A 23,644-nucleotide genomic window follows, 5' to 3' on the forward strand; every position below is an offset into this window, starting at 1 on the left:
TCTGTGTCTTAGCTCTCCTCCTCACACCGTGACGGCTGCAGCCCCTTCCAGCCACAGACCACGTGCACAAGCACAGCCTTCCCCTTTCCTTCTTGTTCACACAAATAGTAACACACCCTTCTGCAAATGCTGCCTTTAAATTTATATCCTGAGAATGCTGCTTTAATAGACACAGCACTTCCTTATTCTTGTTTCTGCTTATGATGTTTTCTAGCACAGTTCAACTCTATCTCCAGCTGATGGATATCTTTGCCAAGTTTTTCTTTTTTTTTTTTTTTTTGGTATTATAAGTAGAATTACTACAAAAATTAACCTGATATTTGTAACACATAAAATCCATATTTGTAGGACCAAATCTTACAAGCACTCAGAATTCAGAAAAAAAAAATGTGCATTTTTAATTTGGATGGATCTCCCAAACTGCCCTCCAAAGATGCCATCCTATTTTTCATTTCTTTATTCAACAAAGTATCTGCTGAGACCTACTATGTGCCAGTGTTATTTCAGGGAATGTGGATACATTAATGAGCAACAGAAATTAAAAATCTCAACCTTCCTAGAGCTTATATTCTAGAACCATTTACACTCCCACCAAAATGCAGTTTGCCCACGGCAGGGCTTCATGCACACAGGGTTTTGTCAAATTCTCAGATCTTTGCTTTAACATCTGAGCCACCATGGAAGCCCAGCAGGCTGTAAAGACTCTGCCTGCAATGCAAGAAACCGGGGTTTGATCCCTGAGTTGGGAAGATCCCCTGGAGGAGAAAATGGCAACCTACTCCAGTATTCTTGCCTGGGAAATCCCACTGACAGAGGAGCCTAGCAGCCTACAGTCCATGGGGTTTCAAAGAGTCAGACACCACTGAGTGACTAATGCTTTCACTTTAGATCTTTGCTAATCTGTTTGTTACGTGAAAGACTGAAGTGAGAGATGTTTCACTAGCTTAAAGTAAGGTTCAGCATTTTCTCCATATAATTAAAAGCCCTTTGTCTTCTCTTATTAACACGCATAGGGCTCTGCCCACTTCTTTTGGGGGGCTGACCTTGTCTTATTTCCTCAAGAGCTCTCTATGTATTAAGGAAACACTGTTACATACACTAACATTTTTCCTGCTCCAACTGGCCATTTGTTCAGTTTCTTAAAACTTTGTTTGTTCTCTACACAGAACTTTAAATTCTCACACAGCCAAACTCATCAGGGTTTCCTTTTGTGGCTTCCCATTGTGTGTCCTGCTTAGAAATGCCTTCTCCATCTAAAAATTACTTTATAGCTCACAATCTCTCCCTTCCCACCAGATTAGAAGAACATCTGGCCTCTTCAATGGGCTGGAGAAAAACCTGTTGAGCTGCTTATAATTAGGCTTCAGAAGCCAAAGCTGCCACTTGAGTTATTACCCCATCTACCTGGAGTAATCTGAGCAAAGCCCCACTGCTCCTCCCACTGGAAGTGTCCAACTGGTTTAGAAGGGAAAAAAAAAAATCTGTTTTCTTTCCCCCTATATCTCACATGTCTCTTCTCCATTACTGATGTTTTTAATCCAAGGTCCATAGACTCGTTGGGGGCTCTCTTGATGAGTTTCAAGGGTCCCATGAACTTGAGACTGAGCAACATATTATGTGGATGTTAACAGTGACACTGTTCTGGGAAAATGTCCTTAGCTGTTGACAGCTTCCCAGAAAGTAACCTAAAAATGGCTAAAACTGCTTCCTCCATACGCACAATAAGACCTAAAGCCAAAGGAGATATGGTATTTGGTATGCAATATATTGGGTAGTTAGTGAGTGTTTGATGAATCCTCATAATTACCACCTGAGTGTTAACGACAGAACCAAGATTGCTTTATCCGGTAAGAAGAGTAAAAGCTTCTCTCACTTACCATCATAGCCTCCAAGCACAAGCCACGGGAACACTGGGCCACCAAACGTCCCCAGGCAAGGATCGTGGAGCAAACTGGTGTCATTCAGAGAGGCAGGAGCCCTGCCGGGAATTCAGAGAACACCTTCCAATCAGAACGACCTCAACACATCACGGAGACCCAGATGTTTCCACAACAGTCACGAGGCTGATTAAGAACATGGGCCTGAGGTCCCCTTGGGTGAATGACACAGTTCAGTATTTGCTTTTGGGAACTCAGAGTCGCTGAGAGAGAGGCAGGCAAATACAGTGGGATGTGGCTGACATCAGCTGGTGCACAGGGGGGAGCTGCCAATACGTGGTGAAGCTGTCACTATGGAGAGAACTTTATGTACAGACCCGGCCTCTGAGGAGCAGGGAGAAGTCACCTGCACGGGAGCAGGTGAAGGCGTCCAGGCAGCACACCAGCAGGAAGAGAAGAGCGAGCATGAGGAAAGAAGAGGACAGACAGTCCCTGTGGGACCACAGGAAGTCCTGGGTCTGTGCGTGGGGTACCCAAGGAGGGGCTGGGGCTGCGAAGGAGGAGGGAAGCAATGCAAGGAGGGGGTAAGTGTCGTGACCACGGCTGGGGTTTATATTCTGTCGGCACCTGGCAGCAATCAAAGGAAAGGGAGATCAAGGACTGTTTGGCAAACATAACTCGGTGGCAAAACAGCGAGAGGTCTGGAGACTGGGCAGGGATGCCAGCAGCGCAGGGCCGACAGACAGACAACCAGTGTTTCAGAAGAGGTGTCAGCTGGACTCTGGGCGCACATGAAGGCCCTCATATATAATCTGAACCACCTCCCTTATATATAATCTGATATATATATATGTCATATATAACCTCATATATAACCTGAACCACCGTCCTTCAGTGCCTGGGGACGGACTCAAGCCACAGAAGGTCAGGTCAATGCTTGGGGCAAACAGGCTACAGGGCTGCAGTCAGCTAGGTCCTGTCCACCCACACACGTGGGGCTATGCCACCACATCGTGGGCTTGAGAGCTCATCGCGCAGTTAACATCCACAGAGTCATGTGAGGAAGAGTCCGGGGAGCCCATAAGTGGTAGGTGTTGATGCCTTTACGTGCTGCTGGGGTATTAACCAGGGAACCAGGGGACAAGCCCAGAGAAAGCCGGAGGGTGAAGTAACTCAAAGCTGGAGACACACAGGCGTGACCACAGACCACATAGAGGCCGCCTCACAGGAGACGGGGTGCTCCCAGCAGTGTTCCCACACCTGGACGAACCACGCTCCCCTCGGATGATACACCCATCTTGTGCGTCTCCCCCACTGCCAAACTTCTGTTTTATTTTGTAAAACGGAAAGTAAATTTTTTTTTCTTTAAATATTAAAGTTATATAATGCAAAACCTTTTTTTTTCTCTAATGCCCCTGGCTGCCCTGTACTACCTGCCCTTCAGAGAATGCTCGTTTGGGGATACACGGGCTACACTTATTGCTTCAAGGGCTCATGTTTATAGAGGTTACCTCCTGAAGACAATAAATACAGCACAAACACCTAGAGTCAGCCACACTCCAGTAACAAAAACAGATGGAACCTCAGGTCACTGAACTGGGCCAGAAGTCAGAGCACTTGGCTGTGGAGACGTGGTTAATTGAGCAGCACGTTCAAAGGTGACGGGGAGCACTCTCTCTGCTTCTGTAACGAATGAACAGCCACAGTGGCTGTCTGAGTGGCCGGACAGCTGTCTGTGGGCCAGGTCAGGCCAAGCGACAGGGCGTCCAGGGAGGGCAGAGAAGCGAGCTGCTCCTCCTGCCACAGGGCAGGCCTAAAGGTCGCCTCACAGGTCACCCCGCGCGGCTCCTCTGTGCCTAACTCAAACCACACGCTGGCCTGTGCAGCCAGACAAGCCTCTGACGCGAAGCCACTTCAGTGGTCTCCCATCTAAACTGAACTCCAGTCCACCCCCCACCCCTCGAGGGGACGCCGCATGTTTTGCAAAGTCAGTGTTGTGGAATCAATTTATATTTGAAAGATAAGAAAAGGCATTAGAGGCTTCTGTCTTTGCAGCAAGAAACCGGCTCAGAAATGCTTGGGGTGGTATAGCAGATGCAGCAAGGTGTAATCCAGCTGGGAGGGAGTTAGGGGCTGGGAGGTACCTCGATGACACATGGTGAACACTCCACGCCAGGGCCTTTGCACCTGCTGTCCATCTGCTTGGAAAGCTTTTCCCTGACTCTCACAGGCTCCCTCTGTTCCCCTCCGCTGGGCAGGCTCCGCTGCACTTGGAGTGGCACCTCCCCTGCAAGCCCACCCTCGCCCGGCTTCCTTCCCCCATGGCGTCACCTGGACCTGGCGCTGCCCTGACCTGGCATCAGGCCGAGTATCTACCATTCACCGGCTGTCTCCCTCCATCAGAACAAAGGCTTCACGGTGAGGGTCCTGCTGTTTGCTCCCTCCCGGGGCTCTAGCACCTACAGCAGCGTGTGACCACGGCAGGCGTTACCTGCTGGAGGGACGGAGGAAGGACCGCCCCCGCCACGTACCGGGCACAGTAGAGGAAGTGCGTGTGGTAATCCGCGTACACGAAGAAGTCGTCCCCGACTTGGTGGTCCAGCACGGAGTGGCTGTTTTGGAAGTAGTTCAGCACGCTCAGGATGGTGCAGTTCTGGTTGTACGGCGAGAGAGGTGCCACGCAGATGTCCCGCAGGCCCACAGTCTCATTGTTGTAAGAAGCAGTGATGCTCTCGATGGCGGTTTGTAAGTCAAGGACCTGAAAGAGGATTTTTTAAAATAAACAAACCCAGAAATACATCGGTTTTCCCTCAGATGCTGATTAACTCTTACTGCTCTAGGGGGAGGGGGGGAGGTTAGAAGATAAAGAGTCTTTGGGGAAACTTCTTCCTGAAACAGGGGAGAAGACTGAGATAAATGAGGGTGAAAAATTTTTTTAATTTACTATAATTTTGCTGAGGATCAGCAAACTGGGGCACTCGGAGAGAGGGGGAGGGGACACCACGACAGGCCACATCCCAGCACAGGACACACCAACATGTGCCCTCCCACCTGGAGAAACAGTGACCGCCAAGGGGAGCCTGGGTCATCTGCTGGTTCTTCCTGACAGGCCCTCCCACCCCCAACAAACACCACCTTGCTCCATACTACGCTTATTTATGTATATTCTCGTATTTTTTAGTAGAGAATACAAATACACTCCAGGAGGTAAATGACAACATGTGCACCTTTTGCAATAAGCTGGGAGAAAGCAACGGTCACCAGGTGCAAAAGAGATTCTATTAGACTCTTGGAAACATGCTGATGTTTTCTCAATCAGACATTCTGTAGGGCAAGAGCAATGTTGAAAGGAAAAAGTATGCAACTGTACAACTGTTCATTAAGAAATAAGAGGGAGGCAGCTAATTTACAGACAGCTCTCCAGGGCAAGTGTGGGAGGAGAGGATGGGCACATTTAAAGGACTCTGTAGGACCATGGGGTGGATCTTATTCCAAACGCAGGCCAGGGGCCCACATTCAGGCAGTGACAAGGTCAGTCCTGTGGTGGTGGGGGCGGTCTGCAGTGATCCAGCAGCCCCTCCGAGGTCTCCAGGACAACACGAGAGGCTTTATTCCTTTAGGTCCTGGTGTATTACTTTTCAATTACTAGTGAAAAAAAATTCGTAAGTTCCTAAGGTGAGTATATTAATAAATACATTGTGTTTCAGTAGAGAAATGCTCTTCTCAATTTCAAGCAAGACCTACTGTATGAAATAAACACAAAAGCAGTCTACAGCAGATTTTTCATTAAGTTCAACACTGATCACTTTTTTGAAAGTAAGTGAAAAGTGTCTTATCACTAAGGTTTACTAGATAAACCATCACACTCAGCCCGAAACCCACATCAAGTGAACTGGTCAAAAGCTGGCCCGGTGTTGGGTCCCCGGAAGTGATTTCTGCCAAGAGCCGATTACCTGGTGCAGAATGTCTATGGCGAGGGGAGGCCCGAAGGGTACATCGGCTCCCGAGGGGTAGGGCTCGTACGTATGCGGCGGCGTGTGGGGGGCCCGGATGATGAGCTGCTCGGTGCGGAAGAAGGGCCCGAAGTGCGTGTCGAAGTATTCCTTCTCCCGGCGCGCCTGGCTGCCGGGGGCCGACCAGAGGTCCACCGGGTCGGTTGTGACCTGGATGAACACCAGGCCCGAGGAACAGGCAGCGATGAAGGCCACGGAGAAGAACACGACACAGCCGGGGTGCCTCACGCAGAAGGAGCCCCACCGTTCGAAGAGCCGCCGCAGATGGGCCTCGAAGGCAGCGCCCAGAGGGTCACAGCAGGTTGGTCCCCCTGGAAGAGCAGGAGAGGAAAGGAGGGTAAAGGTTAAGAGCCAAGCCATTCCTGAAAGTCGGAACAGGGAAGAGTGTTAACTACCACTGCATGTGGCGGGACACCCAGGGACGTGCATGAGACCATCCCCCACCCCGCCCAGCTACCTGTCTCCTGGAGGCCCTGCTCACCTGCCAACAGTGACCACCAGCCCCCTGAGAGGGACAGGACTCACACATAAGCCTCGGAAAAGCAAAGTGCTCTGAGCGTTCCAGCCAAAGCAGTTCCCTCCAACTGTTCCTGAGCCCCTGCTCTCACCCCAGGCCAGCATCGCTCTCCAGATACTATGAACCAGGAGCTTCCCATCCGCCACCCCGTTTCAGGCTGTCAGTGCCGCAAACACAGGGACTGTATCTCCATCGCAGTCGCGACCCCAGCACGAGCTCAGTGCTGCTCCCAGAAGAGGCGCGTAAACGTTAAAGAAATAAACACTCTCCTGCCAACACGGCTCCAACCCTCTTACTTAAGCACAAATGTGCCTACCTTTGTCACTGGCGTTTACAGAGAAAGGTATATTGCCATCAATGGGGGTATACTCAGAGACAAAATACCGTTTTCTGAAAGATAAAAGCATGTAAGTCATGTTAGTGGACTTCAGCATCATGAGACTGTTCCTGACATTCCCACAACCCTGTTAAAAGCTTACTTCCTCAGCCTGTTTGCTTCCTTCCTAACTGGTGCCTTCCTTTCCTGAAGTTCCCTTGCCCCGGGTCTCTCTGCTCACTAGTCTCAGGGAAAATTTAAGACAGTATTAAGAAGATAACTTCACCTTGTAGCCCTCACTCACATTTAAAAGTTTTAGGTCCCTTAAAAACACAGTGAACACTATATTCCAGGAACAATGAGCACACCTGGAGCCTAGATCTTGGTTTCTAAACACCCTTTTCCAGTGAAAGGAACCAGGGTTCTTTGCAGAAGAGGGTGCTTCTAGGGCTGGGGCAGGGAAAATATGAAAACATCCTGGGATTCCAGAAAAAAGAACAAGCTTGAGAAAGGTGAGGGCATGCTTAAAAAATACACAGGAACCAGCAGAAGGTGGTGCCAGTGGTCAAAATTGGGAAGATCTGAGCAAAAAGATAAATGATGGTACTGAACAGAGATCACAGTTTTTTTAAGTCCATTATGTAAACATAAATAAATAACTATTGGTTAAGTAAGTAGGGGAGAAGGAATAACAGAGTAAGTCCAGTTAGTAAATGGAGAAGGAATGAGGGAAATGAAATATCACCATTAGGCAAAAACCACAAGAGTTAAGTGTTGAAGACCCACAGATGGATGCTAAAATTAGCAGGCGACAGTTTGAGGAGAAATGAGGTATTAGCACAGTCTCAACACAGCTCCCAAAAGATGTTTATCAATTCCAAAGGAAGAAACAGTAGCTTCACAGTGGAGAAACCCAGCAGACACCTTCTAAACCAAATGATGTAGGCTAATATCACCAGTGATGAGACATACTGGCATCATAAGCCGTTGACTGAGAAAGACACATTGCGTCTGTGATGTTGTCAAAAACCTCCACCTCATCATGAGAAAACATCAGATAAAACCAAATCAGGGTACAATCAAAATAACTGACCAGCACTCATCAAAAGTGCCAAGGTCATAAAAGAAAAAGAAAGATGAAAAACTGCCATGGATTGAAGGAGACGAATAAAACAAGACGTGAATATGACATGGGGTCACGAAACAGAAAAAGGAAGAACCTTAGAGGAAAAACTGGTAAAACTTAAGGACTGTGGTTTAACCAATAATGGTATACCAACGTCATTTTTATGGTTTTGATTAAATTATATACCATGGGTGATGTGAGTGGTAACATTAGAGGAAGCCAGTAGAGATATAAATAAACTCTATTTCTGCACCCTTTTAGTAAGTCTAAAATTATTTCAAAGACAAAGGTTTAAATAAACATGTTGTCCTAAGTCAAGACGCAGGTATCTAAAAGGACTACAGTACCGCATTTAAAAGGATTTGAATCAGATTTGGCTCAGCAGACCTTCTGTTAGAGAATGGGTCTTTTAAATCACACGCCATTTTGAATAAACCAATGAAACTAACTTTAAACATCTCAATGTCTAAATAGGCTTTTGAGTGTTGACTAGTTGCAGGACATAAGCAAATCATGGAATTGTATTAACGCAGATCTTTGTTCTTATTCTAATGAACCAAAGTCTACCAAGTGAAAGCTTAGAAATGCCACTGGGTGAAGTGTGCCCTTCTTGTCTGGGGCGGGGTAGGAAACAAAACGGATTACCTGTAGCACCACATGGCAAAGAACGCTCCAAAAAACACGAGCAGGAAAGCCATGTAGCTGCTCCACATGATGACGTACATGGCGTCGAGGCCCAGGATCCTCCAGGGAACAGGAGGGGGTGGGGGCCGGGGCTTGGGACCGCAGACGGCCGAGCAATCTTGGCAGCTGCACGGCCCCGTGACCTCGTCCACCGGCTCGTCACAGCCCTTGGTGGCGTTGCTCATGGGCTCCATCCCATGGGCCGGGAGATCTGCGGGAAGGAGCGTGGTGAGACTCTCCATTAAAAAAAACTAATTACAAGGGTTGCATTAAATTGTGTGTTAACGCAATGATAAGCACACTGAAAGAAGTCATGCAACCGGAAGAATGAGAGAGACTGGAGGCTTCTGGGTGATCGAGTTGTGCTTTGCTATTCAGTCCTGCAAAATTTTTAAGTTAACCTCAGTAACTCTGGGCACAGGGTTCATCACCAACATTCAAGTCCACCACATTTCAGGGTAAACGTTCAATCAAGTGTTTATCTCCACTGACGAGCTAGTTTAATACTAAGGCTGAGCTGCTGAAAAGGCTCCTTTTTTTTTATTTTACATTTTTTACTTTGTCTTGGAGTATGGCCGATTAACAGTGTTACAGTTTCAGGTGGAAGGCAAAGAGACTCAGCCACACCTACACCTGCATCCATCCTCCCTCAGATGCCACGTAACACTCAGCAGAGGTCCCTGGGCTCTACAGCAGATCCTTATTAGTTATCCATTTTATTTTTTGAAAAGGCTCCTTTTTACAAACGACTTATTCCTTCAAGTAAGTATCAACGCCTGAAGGCAATCCTTCCTCCTCCGCCCGCTCATCCCGCCCCTGATAACCCAGGGGTTACCTCTCCAGCTACCTCTCGCTGGAGGAACTCCAGGACCTACTGATCTGAATTCATCTTGCTATTGCAGGTTAGGCTTCCTGGGCTTTAAAAAAAAAACGTTAAGTACAATACACCAAACCTGGGGCGGGGGGGTGGGGGTGCACCTCTGTCCCCACCTGAAAAGACGGGGGTGATGGTGAAGGGCGCCTGGCCATTGTCCTTGTTGAACATGTACTCGATCCAGTTGGTAGCGTTGCAGGCGCTGGCCTCGCGGCCGCACAGCAACCCCAGGGCCTTCTCGTTGCTCGAGGGGGCCTCCACATCCCGGCAGGCGTTGTACATGGCTGGCGGGGGAGGAAGGGAGAGGATGAAACGGCGCTGCTGGAACTTCCCGGCTGAGAGCTGACGGGGGCCTCCCACGTGTGAACGTGGAAACCCAGACCCACTGCAGGCAGGGCGGGGACTCCGGACAGCAGCCGCTAAGGGAAGGAACGGCGGTCACCTCTGACACTGGCCTGTCACCCTGCAAGCGACAGGCGAGGCCGGATTCCAAGCAATTCAAAGTCAAAGGCAGGACAAGCCGTGGCCATCCCAGTGCACAGGGGCCTGGAGAGCTGCCACCCCCGCGCAGGGAAGGAAACACTGAAGGCCACGGAGGGAGAAGCAAGACCGTCAGGGCCTCCTCAGCCAGCGCAGCTCGTCCAAGAAACCACCGCTGGCGAATGATGGAACCTCCAGGGTAAAGACTGGTTTCGGGACAGAGCTCACCTGTGAATGAACTGAGTAACACTCTCTTCCGGAGCCTTATTTTAGTACACATAAAGACACATGAAATAGCAACGTCAATGACATTGTGCACGTAAGAAAGCAGTAGTAATAGGTCTTACTTGTTTTTGTTGGTTAGTTGCTAAGTCGTGTCGGACTCTGTGCTCCATGGACTGTAGTACACTAGGCTTCAATGGGTCTTATATTAATATTCAATTGCCAGTCCCTGCTTGTTAGAAACTTCCTAAAACCTTCTTCCCCTAAACTTTAGGGAGATACTTAGAAACTCACTGAGTTTTACCCTTACTCTTGAAAGGCAGATTAGCTAGAGCAATAGTTTTTTTCAGAAGTGTGATAATCCCACTGCTTTTGGGCCTCTATCTTTGCTGGGTAGAAAATCTCCAATTGTCGTTCTTTTGAAGTGATTTCCACTTTTTCTCTACTTGCATTTAAGATACCTGTCATTCAGATTTTATAGTTTTTAAAATGAGCTATATTTAGTTACGAATTCCTTTTTTTATACCTTTATTGAGATAATTCACATACAATTCACCAATTTAAAGTTACAGCTTGATGGCTTTTAGCATATTCATAGATATGAGAAATCTTCACCATAGTCAATTCTAAAACATCTTCATCACCTTAGAAAAGAAACCCAGGACCTTTAACTAATGCTCCCTTAACTCCCCATCCCCTGAAGCCCTAAGCAACTATTAATCTACTTCTGTGTCTACAGCTTTGCCTGTTCTGGACACTTCATATAAATGAAATCATGTATAGTCTTTTGTGACTGGCTTCTACCACTTAGCATGATGTTTTCAGGGTCTATCCTCATTGCAGCATGAATCCTTATTTTATTCCTTTTTATGGTCAAATAATATTCCATCATATGGATATACCACATTTTGTTTATCTATCTATCGATATATCAGTTGATGGATATATAGCCATGGTACTATAGAGCTGTTTCATATAGCCACCTTTTGGCTATTAGGATATGTTTTCATTTCTCGTGAGTGGAATTACTGGGTCATATGGTAACTCCATGTTTAATTGCTTCAGGAACTGCCAGACTGTTTTTCAAAGTGACTACACTGTTTTGCATTTCCACCAGCTATGTATGAGGGTTCTGATTTCTCCAAATACCTACCAGAACTTATCTTTTTTTATTCTAGCCACCCTACTGGCTGTCAAGTGGTACCTCGTCGTGGTTTTGATTTGCATTTCCCTGATGACTGATTTCAAGTATCTTTTCATAAACTTATTGGCTATTTGTATAACATCCTTGGAGAAATGTTTGCTCCAATCCTCTGCCCATTTTTAACTGGGTTACTTTCTTACTGAGTTGTCAGAGGTCTTTATATATTATAGATACAAGTCCTTCATTAAATACATGCTTTGCAAATACTTTTGCCTCTTTTGATGGTATCCGTCAAAGCATAAGTTTTTTATTAAATTTTTTGGTTACATTTTTAATTGATTGTTATAGTAATTGACTATAGTTGCTCTTATAGTCAACAACTTTGTTGAATTCTTATTCTCTCATTTTATTGTTTTGGGGCACATTCTTTATTAAGCTGCATCTAATCTTCTATCTTTTAATCCACTTACATGACTGTTTCTCATTAACAGATCCAGTTGGTTCGATTTTTAATCTGTTCATTCTCTTTCCCTAGTGTCCTATTCTTTCAGAACTCTTATTTCAGTCATTTTCAACAAACATGACACGGTCTTTTTCAGACTGTTCTATGATCTTCAGTTCCTGGGATATCATTCTCCTGTTTGTCACATCTGCTTAATTTCCCTTATGGTGACTGGCTTCTTCACAGGCAAAATCTCTCCTCTGCCAACTAGGTCTCCCTTCCACCCCATCTCTGCAGTCTTGCAATAATTCATGAAGTTATGCATTTCATGTCCAATAGAACCAAAGTCCAAATGGTTCCTAAAATGTATAGAAATAAACTTGCACAAACTAAAAATTTCCATGAGGGAACTTAAGAGTTAGGAAGGAGTTAAAGTAAATACTTTAAGGAGATTGTTTCATAGGTTGTAGCTCAAGTCCCAGAAGACAAGCAAAGCAACAACTCACATTTCCATTGGCATTTCAGTGCTAACGGAACTGAAAACTGTCCTTTTTCACAGAGCTAACAGGATAACTTGATCCACTGTCCTGATATCAAATATAAAAGGGGATAACTTAAAAGTTTACTTACCATTGGCAAAACTCTCCCCAACATAGTACTGTAATTCTTTTACATTTGTTTTCGTCTGGTTTGTAGAAGGATCAACATAATCTTCAGTTGCTGTAACGTTCAGAAACTGACTTTGTCGAGGGCTACATGTCAGCTCGCAAAACAGGTTCATAAGGTTATAAAAACAGGATGGACATCTAAAGAAAAAGCAAACTATTTTGAATGATCTCATGGATAGCAGGGCCAGCAAAAAGATGATTTAAAATACACAAAGACTACTTAAAATTTATCGTAAACTGGCAAATGGATTACCATGAGGATATATTAAACCCAGCAATTCCAAATCTAAAACCTCACGTTAAAATAAAGACACCTCTTTAAAAACCACCCTAATTACTAACATTTGTGCTGCCCAGATGTAATTTCAAGAGACAAATGCTCTCTGAATCCTGCACTTTATAATCTGGTCATGTTTTCTGTATCTTGAAGCCAAAAGGACTTAGGACTACCATGGTGACATTCTGATTGAGAATATAAAGGGGGAAAAATGAGATATACACATTAGTGCTTTCATCTCATAACCTACTGAAGGGCTCTCTTTCAAGCCCCAGATAACCTTAGGCCATCTCTAAACACAAGAGGATTCCCCATGATTAGAGAAGATAAAAAGAACATCAGTGGTGGTCTCCAGCTACATGCATTTCAGAAGCACCCGGTTTTCATAAGAACCACAAGTTGTCCACTGCGATGCTTCTAATGTTGACCAGTTATGTGGCAGAAGACCTCTGTCTTCCCCTTTAGTTCCCTGTTATCTGCAAAAGCTATTGCTTCATCAGGCTTGCATTCTTGCAACACAACCAACCAAGATTGCCCCCCATTCTGCTCCCATCTAGATGACCACACGTGACATGAGGAAGGTCTGGTCTCGACCTTCAAAGCTGCTGGTCTCGTGGGACTTTCCTGGCAGTCTGGTGGTTAAAACTCCTTGCTTTCAAGGTTAGGAGGCATGGGTTCTATCCCTGGTCAGAGAACTAAACTAAGATCCCACACGCTGCATGGCGCAGCCAAAAATAAAACAAAAGCCTCCCGTGTAGTGAAGGAGCAGACACACACATTGACTTGCTCTCAGGAGTCCCACGCTTTACTGTGACAGACAGGAATGACAATTACACCACCTGAACAGAAATCGCTCCTGGGGTGCACTGCTTCCTACCACTTTCCATAAATTACAAACGTCTCTCCATGTTACTCCATTTAACTTCTACAGTCATCAGTTTGGAAAGCTGCATAATATTCCATATTAGCATCTCATTGCTATTATAAGTAAAGCTTTGCTACCTCTGACAACACGGGAAATACCTGGCTATCTTTTGATGTTTATGCCCATAATGCCTCACGTACAGCAGATGCTAAATAAATGTATTTGGCCGAATGACAGCTTCAATCTGGCTCTAGCAACAGCCATGAGATTTCCTTCCATAAGATACACTGGCCCGATTAGAGTCTCAACTCTGATGATCTAATTAGATCTATTACTACATTGTATGTCACCCTGAGAGAACATACAGAGGGATGGTTTTCTGCTCTGCACTGTCAACTGAAAATCTGGGAAGAAACAAGGATGCCCCCTTGAGCCCTGTCACCTGCAGTGAGACCTGCACAGAGGAGCACATGTCCTTCCATCCACCTTCATCAGGGTGCTCACAATGTGCTGCTCTGAAGACCGCCACCAGCTCGTTCTTCCCACATTTGAAAACTGCTGGGTAAGCCTGGAGAACACCTTTTACGCGCCCCTTTTCACTGTCCCAGTTACAGAGAACATAATGGACAGCAAACTAACTTCGACAAAACCAGCCGACTCTGCCAGAACAGGCTTGTGAGCAGTCACCAAAGGCAGGCTCCGATGAGGAAGAGCGAACCTCGCACAAAACAGGGGAGGGAGGCGATGCAGAGGACTGTGAGGAGGAGGGTCTTGGCTCAGAGACCCAGGCAGGATCCCCGGAGCCTCTCCTCTCCACCGTGCAAAGGGGCTCAAGTCTGAAAAGACCCAGACCCCAGTGCAGGTCCCCTTTGGGGTGAAGACATCTCAGAAGCAAACCAAGTAGCAACTCTGAATGTAACGAGAGCGAGAACGAAGTCTGATCATTACTACTTTATCAGAAGTTCTTCTTTATCTCTGAGAGGCCCTAAGATAGCATTCTTAAAATGAAACAAGAACTAACTTTTAGACCCATTTTCTTTGCATGCCTGGCGGTCAACCCACCTGGACAGAAACTGCAGAGGCAGCTGCAGGTTGTCCTTCAGTGTGTGAAGCTGCTGGACATCACAGCAAAGACTGACATTGCCAAAGAAGAACCCTGGACAGAGCTCCTTTCGGGAGAGAAAACATGAACATCAGAGTAGCCGAGTTAAATAAACACAAACACTCCTCAAAGAGGAGACTACTTTATGCACATCATCTTTTTATAGGTACACAAGGGTGGCACACCTATTTGCAAAGTTTGTGCAGAATTCTTTTAAAAGGCAATCAAATTTCCTCTAGATAACCAGGGATTCACAAAAATAGAGGCAATAGAGACATTTCAATTTTTTTTTCTTATTGGGAAGCTCACTTTCTTTCCGTGACAATCACTTTACCTCTTTTTAGATTATTTGGTTATGTTTAACCAGAATGCTATTTTCTGTGAGTCACTCCAGGGAAAGTTAAATGCCTTTAAAAATTCTGATGGAAGAAGCAAATAAGTCCAGAAGACCTGCTGCCCTGTCAGCTGGATTTTAGATAACTGCAGCCTCTAAAGCCAGTCTTTTAACCTGGATTCTTCCAGTTCTTTTCTAATATCCCGGTCTATCAGGGATGGTAAAAGAGACAAGGAACAGATTCCTGGCGGCAGTCAAAGGTCACAGGCTCTCGGTGGAAACTGGAGGAACCACTAAAGTGAACAGAGGACAAGCAAGTCACAGCCACTCAGCATCCTTGTCCACTCGAGTCCTGAAATCTAGGAACAAAAGGAGCTAACTCTGACTGTATTTTGCAGAAGCTGCAAAGAGCAACATGGGAGTATCAAGACCAAGTCCCTCAGTAGTAACCTGCTACTAGGAAACTTTATGAGCAAGGCATGGTCAACCCCAGAAAAATGATGCCTGCAGAGTTAGTATATTATCTTCTCTGTGCTACAGGTAAGAGTCTGGGACAAGAGAAGCCCATTCATTCCATCCCTACCCCACCCCACGGGAATACTTACGGTGTAATTGCAGAGGATCTCTGATTAGTGTTTTGTGTTCCCAATGCCCAAGACTACTCACTCACCTGCACTAGGTCATAGCCGTCCTCTGGCAATGGCTTTGGCGGCCCAGAATATCTGCAGTTGTACCTCTTATCTCCAGATGCGATTCCACACTCTCCATACCAAATGCAGGACTGTGAAAATACCTGCAAAAGTCAACAGAAAATGGTTCATTAGGGCCTCAGGGATAACACAAATTTCAACAGCAAAAAACGCCCACTCAAGCCTCATTCACAGAAGCTTCCAACAGTACCTGCCAAATGAAGTAAAAGCCAGAGGCACTGGTTAGTAGAGCATTTTGAAAAACATTAATTAAAATAAACCCAAAGCTCAATGCTAGAAAAGACTCTTGAGAGTCCCTTGGACAGAAAGGCAATCAAACCAGTCAATCCTAAAGGAAATCAACCCTAAATATTCACTGGAAGGACTGATACTGAAGATGAAGCTCCAATACTTTGGCCACCTGATGTGAAGAGCTGACTTCATATTGGAAAAGATCCTGATGCTGGGAAATACTGAGGGCAGGAGGAGAAGCAGGAGGCAGAGGATGAGACAGTTGGATGGCATCACCGACTCAATGGACATGAGTCTGAACAACCTCCAGCAGTCCATGGGGGCGCAGAAGAGCTGGACACGACTTAGCAAGTGAACAACAACAAAGTCCAAAACGGACTTGTGAAGTCAGTCAGCAAAGAAGGTAATAGAAATTACTTACATGATTTCTACTTCCTGATAGATTATTTATTAAGAGGAAGTGATAGTTCCATACAAGAATCACTATCGACCAGTGTAGAAGAAAGCAAGATAGTATGTGAGTCTATAATTACTAAGGCTCTATTTTTACACATCAGGATAAGGAACTGAGTCAGGTGTAAATAATGAAAGAACAGTTCCATATCTGCTTAGGTTAATTAATATCAGCACACCATGAGTAATGTGAAAAAAAAAAAAAACCGTAAGGAGGAGGAGCAAGAATGAGTATCTTGTCCTTGAGTTTAAGTAAAAAGCAAGAAATGTGCATACTTTAAGGAAAATCACCTCAGAATCTTGAAAAAATGTAAAACCTCTTGCATAAAGATTTCTCAAGGGCCATTCCTATTCCCCATGTGAGAGTCACATGGCATCAGAAAAGTCAGGGGGGTGCACGAGTGTGACTCATCTCATTAGCAAGGCCACCAAGCTCCGCCAAGCTGGCCAGGGTCACGGCTGGCGTGACTGTGCAGTCAGCTGTCCTGTAGGGAAACAGCAGCCGTTGAGAAGTAACCATGGCTTCCGAGGTGCCTGATGGAAAAGCCATTTTTGAAAAATGGGCACAGATGCAAGAGAGCGAACTGTCTCCAAGGACAAGGGCACGTGACCCACGAGGAGCTGAGCTGTGCTGGTCCCTGATGAAAAGACACAAACCTCACAACAGGCCTGAAAACATAGGAGGACCAGCAGGCAGGAGATGGAGGGGTGCTGGAGGCGAAATCTAAGGGCCCACAAGACTTGTCTCTGAATTCAATCTTCTGATATTTTAAACCAGCAATTATGACTTACCCCAACTTGATTCATTAAGTCATAGGTTTAGGCCACAAGGGAGGGAGGGAACTTATACAAATGAGGAAGTGACAAGCATTCAGCAATGCCATGTCCCAAACCTTTGGCAAGAACTTACAAAATTCCACCATTCCTATATAAAAAGAATCATAATTTTGTCTGTAAACCCAGTGGTTCTAGGAAAAGTACTGCTCTTCCCGATTCTGGGTTTCCCACTGAAAGGTCATCATCCATCTACTGAAGTGTAGAAAGGTGAATAAGCCAAGGAGGGTGACAACTACTGATGTTGACCTGTAACTTACATACTAGGGACCCACCCCTTGGATTTCTCACCCCACCCCACCCCTCTCGCACAGAATTCTCAACAGACCAGGGCAAACAGGTGCTGGCCAAGGGGCACTCTGGCTCATCACCCACAGGAGTGACAGGAATCCAGTCCAAAAAAAAAACCCCACAGCTCTAGCATGACTAATAGACGGGCATCTGGAGTCTAAGTTCCCCTTCCTCAGCACTTGGCACTCTACGAGACAATAAAGATGACCCAATGCTGTCTGGGTCCTATTTACAAGATCATCCTTCATAATCTACACCATCCGTTTCAAAGCAAAGGTGTTTCTAGCCACCAGGCAAGAGAGATGGGGGTGGAGAACAAGCTTGAGGGTCGGGAGGTCAGGAGTTCTGGGCTCTAATCCTCAATAAATGCTGAGCCCAGCTGCACCCGGAGCAGGTCACCCAGCTGTGCCGAGTAGGAGTCTCCCACCTCCTACTCACTCCTGACCACCCCCGACCCCGGTTACATCACAGTTCAGGTGGGAAGACTGAATGCAGGAATAAACGAGAAAGCACTTAGAAAGCCAGAAAGCACCACCCATCAAACGTAAGGAATTATTCTCCAGGTTTTCCGAGAAGTATATGGGACTTCACCAAAGAGGTTCAAAGACCTGAACAAAATAAACAACTTCAAGCTTCTTCCAGGCCAGGAAAGAGCTGGGCTTGAGTCACTGCTCTTAGGTTTGCTTTCCCAAGTCATCTGCTTGAAGAAGCATGAACCAGCGGGGCCCAAAGGTGCTCACAGGCCACCTGCTGGGTGCCAGGCCACTGCTTTAACTGTTCTCACCTTATGAACCCAATACATCCTTATAGCATGAGCCAGAGGACAGTGTTTTTTGTTTTTCTTCTTTTTTTGGTTGCACCATGCCAGGTGGGATTAGCTCCTCGACCAGGAATAGAACTCCTGTCCCCTGCAGTGGAAGCCTGGAGTCTTAACCACTGAACCACCACTGAAGTCTCGGGAGGTGCTATTATTATGCCCAATTTACAGACGAACAAACAGAGGCAGAGAGTCTGAATCCAAGAGCAGCAGAGCCAGGATTCAAACCAGAACATTGTAGTTCCAAAAAGAGACTCTCAACAAGATACAATTAACCCTTTAATGAAGGCCCTTGCTCTGGCATCAGCCTCCCCCCACCCTGTGTGCAGGCACGCAACCCTCTGAGCTCACTTGCACGGCTGCACCAGTGGGGGAGGCCCCATGCCCACCTCCAGGCCCTCTCTCCACCTCCCCTGGGCTCAACTACAGCTGAAACCCAAGCGCCTCCTTCTGCCCCAGGCCCGGGTGCTGCCATGATCCCAAGCCTCTCCGGGGACCCCACCACCTGGCCCCTGTCTCATCCACATGCTCAGCCTCATCTCCATGTCGGTCCTTTCACCTGCTCCTCCCATAAAGGCGGTTCCATTTCCTTCCCCGCTCAAACCGCCCCCAACTCCTCTCCAGCTGCACTTCCAACCACAACAGCTGAGATGCTCACAAGGAAACCGATCCTTCCTCCATCACCAGGCCCTCTTCAGCAGGGTTTAAAGCCCCGGGTCCTCTCCCACCAGCCTCCGGGAAGCCTCCCTGGTGCAGTCTCCCTCACCCTTGCCCTCCCTGAACCCTCCCCTGGGAGCCCACAGGCCTCCTCTGTCCACTCATCACCTCCCTCCACCTGGCCTGTTCCCACGGGGGCCACCTCCACCACCCCCACCCCATGGCACCCAGCAGCCAGCCACTGGCTAAGGGTGCCCCCGGCAGCTCAACCCCACAACAGGTCTGTGAGTCTGGTACTAAAATAACACCACTTCACAGATGAGGAAACCGAGGGTTACACAGGTAAAGTGACTCCTCTGAGGCCACATCTGAGAGATGGGAGAGCCAGGCCTGGCTGGTTTGGGAGCTGGAGCGCTTACTCCTTTCCGCTGCACCGGGGTCACTGCTCCGTGGACCACTGACTGGGCCGTGCTCGTCTCTGCAGCCCGTCCACAACCTAGCTGCAGTCCCAATGACCAGAATTTCCGGTCTCCAAATGGCCACAGCACTGCATCGGCCAGGACTTTATTAACAAAGACAAGGGCTGCACCTTGAGATCCCTGGAAGATTCCCTGGAATGTGAGGGCAACCAGAGCAGACACCCAGACCAAGGGCTCGGCCACAGGTCACATACCTGTCTTCCCAGGGAACCACGTGATTTCCAAAAGGAAGGTGTCTGGGTGAGAGCTGCCTTTACTGATACAAGAACACCTGTTGCTGCTTCATACCCATACTCCCCTGGGGAAAGGCAGATCCTGCTGATACTGAAAGTCACCAAGGTTTGAGATTTGCCAGGATTCCAAGGGGGGGCTTCCCTGGTGACTCAGACAGAAAAGAATCTGCCTGCAATGCAGGAGATGTGGGTTCGATCCCTGGCTTGGGAAGATCACGGGGAGAAGAGAATGGCAACCCACTCCAGTATTTTTGCCTGGAGAATCCCGTGGACAGAGGAGCCTAATGGGCTACAGCCCAGGAGGTCACAAAGAGTCGGATACAACTGAGCGACTACACACACACACACACACACAAAGAGTCGGATACAACTGAGCGACCACACACACACACACACACACACACAGCTCCAAGGGCACCAGACCACATGTGTGCTCAGCGTTGGAGATGGTTGGTGGTGGCTGCATGACATGTGATATACCTAATGTCCCTTTATGTACTTTAAAACCGTGAACTTTATGTGTATTTTGACACAAAACAAGAGCTCAGATGTCCTTCACCACCTAAGAGAAAAGTCCAGTGGCAAGGACTGCAGAGAGCATGTTCTCGGTTATCCTGAGATTAACCGGAGTAGAGTGACCATCAGCTGAAACACCACAGGTCTGAAAGTCACTAACACACCCAGCATCTCTAATAAGTGCTGCAAAAGCTCCACTGAGGAAGTGGGGGTGAGGTGGGGGGGACAAGCCCAAAGAAGGATAGTTCTTCCCAGTTCATCTCATGGGCACCGACCAGTCTCTTACAGGGTGACTCATGACCACAAGAACTACCTTATTTAAGCATTTAAACATTTGACCGATTCCTAAAAAGTCAAAAATAAATGATCATATTTTAATTACAGAATATCCAGTGATCACAAATATTCAGACATCACAAGTATACATGAGATGGCATGGGGTGCCCCCCTCAGCTCTCCACCCCCATCACATTCCTCAGATTTAACAAATGTTGATTTATTAGATCCTGGTCTTCTGGGCTTTCAATTTCCTCCAATAGGTAAACCTATATAGATGCACCTACACAAACACAAGTGAATTAACTTTTAAATACATATTCACAAACAAATCTCGATTACCCTCCGTGACTGGCTCTACTTGAACTAACTGTATTTATCCAGGTCCCCAAGGACAGCCTCTAGCCCTTGTCTGCTGTCCCTTGTTTTCTCCACAGATTTCAGTCTCCCCCTAACCCCCACATCTTGGGACAGCCTCCCTTTTTACAAGCCTCACCCAAGACTCGCTGCCAACACTGAATTTAACTTCTTTCACCTGGTCTGGGTGAGCTGTCCTGGGGAGAGGCAGGTGGTGCTATTATTATGTCCAACTTACAGATGAGCAAAGCTCATGTGGCCTCAAAGGTGCTCATGGGCATCCCTCCTCAATGCTCAAGCCACCAGGCATCCTGCACCCAGAGCTCTGTACACACCCATTCCATAAGCTCCCCTGTGCATCCACCAGGACCAGGTGGATAAACTTTTCCTTTTTTCAATTTGCTATTTATTTGGGTTTCCCTGGTTGTTCAGACTGAAGAATCTGCCCGAAATGTGGGGGACCTGCGTTCGATCCCTGAGTTGGGAAGATCCCTTGGAGAAGGGAATGACAGCCCACTCCAGTATTCTTGCCTGAATAATTCCATGGACAGAGAAGCCTGGAGGGCTACAGTCTACGGGGTCACAGAGTTGGACACGACTGAGCAACACACACACACACACACACACACGTATTTATTTGGCCGAGTTGGGTCTTAGCTGTGGCACACAGGATGTTCAATCTTTGTTGCAGCATTCGGAATCTTTGGTTGCGGTACTCGGAATTTCCTTCCCTGACCAGGGATGGAACCCGGGCCCCCTGCATTGGGCCACCCAGGGAAATTCCTAAACTTTTCCTTAGAGGGCCAGATACTATGTTAAATATGTAGGCTTGTGAGTCCTAAGATGTCTGTGGTACATACTCAATCTTGTCTGCTGTAACTCAAAAGTAACCACAGACATCAAGTAAAAGATGGGCATGGGTGTGTCCCAAGGAAACCATCCACAACTAACTTGCAGACTCCTGCAAGGATGAAGCAGAATTCATTTATGAGAATCGAGAAGTTGTGTATGTGGGCAGAGGTTGCAAGTGTCGGGCAGAGGTTGGGGGTTATACTTCCTCTTTGCTCCCTGATGCAGAAACCATCCAAATGTACACAATGAGTTAAAGGAGCTTGACTGGATTATGTAAGAAGTGACTTTGGCTTTAACCCAGAATTTAGTACAAGGCTAGGATGTCTCTGCTTTTAAAGGTTAGGCCGTACGGCTATTTCACAACATGCTCTAAAGTTTAATTATCAGATATGTGACTGCATAGGGAAGCATCTTTCAATAATAAAAGCAATAGCTCAGGACAGTTAAAAAAAAAAAAAGCCCCTTCTGCTATATGTCAGCAACTCTGGCAGACTCTAATTGGGAGCTCCATGAAAGCACATCTTACCACATGGAGAAGCTCTGGTCATCAGCCACAGAATCCTATACTTCAGGCTATTAACTAACTCACATTCTCACTGAACATTAACCAGGTGCCGGGCACAAAGCTGAGTGAGTCCTCCTTCCTCGCCTCGGTTCTTTATCAGACACCCCATGGAGGAGCATCACAGAATTTTACAGGTAAGAGAATTCGAGCTCAGAGAGGATTCTCCAAGGCCACCTGAGTGGTAAGTGATAAAACCAATAACGAGAACCAAGGTTTTGAACACCAAGGAAAGCATGCTCCCTCCCGTTCCCCCCACCCCAAGCCCACCCCACAGCTGCTGCACTGTTCAAACCCCAGCTCGGCTTGTACGCCGATGTATCCTTAGATTGTGAACATGCCAGGGATGGGCTGGCCCGGCCACTACCATGCCCCTCCTGCTACATAGAACTGTTCACTTGGATGACTAGTGACTACCCTTTACATCCAACTCCAGGGAGCTGTCAAATCCTGACTCACTTCCTCAGGATCCAGGACTATCCCCAGCCCCATGCCTGTAACCTGGCCAGCCCACGCAGGTGGAGCACAGGGCGAACTCTGCTGATGTCCTGGATGAGGAAAGCTCCAGGCAGAACCTTGAGACACGCCCAGCTTCAGCTCTAGCAAGGGCTGGAATACCAGGGCTGGTCTGGCCAGTCAGGATAACCCAGGACAAGGGTGGAGGGGGTGGCCCAGAGAATGCTGTCCAGAGATTAAGCTGTGTATCTTTTGGAGTCAGGTAGACAGATCAAATAAATATGACAGGACACTTTGGGTGGAGGCTGGACTGGTCTGACTTTTACTGACACAACCCTCTGGAATTCTGTTTTATAGCCAATCTGGGATAAACGTATCCACATAACAAATGATAATTGCTGTGAGCACCAGTCATGCCTTTAGATGGGTATTTAAGATTAAATATTATTAAACGTATTAAATGTATTAAGATACGTTTTTAGAGTTAGATGGGTTCAGCCAGTCTTCACTTTATAGATGAGCCCTGGGCTTGCAGTTTAACTGACTTGCTCAAGGTTATACTACTAGTTTAGTCTTAGACAAGCTCGAGCACCTAACAAGTTTGAAAAATAATTCAAAAGCCACAAGGTCAAATAAAATCATGAAAGTAGATGGGGTGTATACAGTCCCCAGGTTTTTTTTTTTTACAAGGTGACAACTGAACCAAGGGTTGGGCCAACAGGCTAAATCGACTCCTGATCTATCATTGGCTTTTGGAGAAGCCACACTGGAGCCAGGAACAGGCTGTGAACGTTATTGGCCAAGTGGAACATCTGCTGAACTTTAAATATGAATCATCTGGTAGGGAGAGTTGTTAACCCATTTTACAGAGGAGGCAGCTGCCTTGCTCAAGACTACTCCTGGTAAGAGGAAGCGTCAAGATCTGCGCCAGGTCTTTTAATGCCAAATCTTGTGCCAGCCTGTAAATGCTTCCCCAGTA

At 46.8% G+C, this 23,644-nt stretch overlaps 1 protein-coding gene across 1 annotated transcript in view; it reads right to left on the reverse strand.

The window, feature by feature from the left end:
- The window catches only part of NPC1 (NPC intracellular cholesterol transporter 1), a 43,017-nt gene that overhangs the window by 16,744 nt on the left and 2,629 nt on the right, over window positions 1-23,644 (reverse strand). Inside the window, exons 2-10 of the mRNA XM_020881778.2 lie at window positions 15,612-15,734; window positions 14,568-14,674; window positions 12,326-12,501; window positions 9,524-9,691; window positions 8,495-8,744; window positions 6,724-6,797; window positions 5,831-6,201; window positions 4,409-4,635; window positions 1,878-1,978 (exon numbers count right to left, since the gene is read on the reverse strand). Coding sequence (XP_020737437.1) covers window positions 1,878-1,978; window positions 4,409-4,635; window positions 5,831-6,201; window positions 6,724-6,797; window positions 8,495-8,744; window positions 9,524-9,691; window positions 12,326-12,501; window positions 14,568-14,674; window positions 15,612-15,734 — 1,597 coding nt within the window. The remainder of the gene's footprint in view (window positions 1-1,877; window positions 1,979-4,408; window positions 4,636-5,830; window positions 6,202-6,723; window positions 6,798-8,494; window positions 8,745-9,523; window positions 9,692-12,325; window positions 12,502-14,567; window positions 14,675-15,611; window positions 15,735-23,644) is intronic.

Source organism: Odocoileus virginianus, chromosome 22 (assembly GCF_023699985.2).
Source record: "Odocoileus virginianus isolate 20LAN1187 ecotype Illinois chromosome 22, Ovbor_1.2, whole genome shotgun sequence".
Lineage (NCBI taxonomy): Eukaryota > Metazoa > Chordata > Mammalia > Artiodactyla > Cervidae > Odocoileus > Odocoileus virginianus.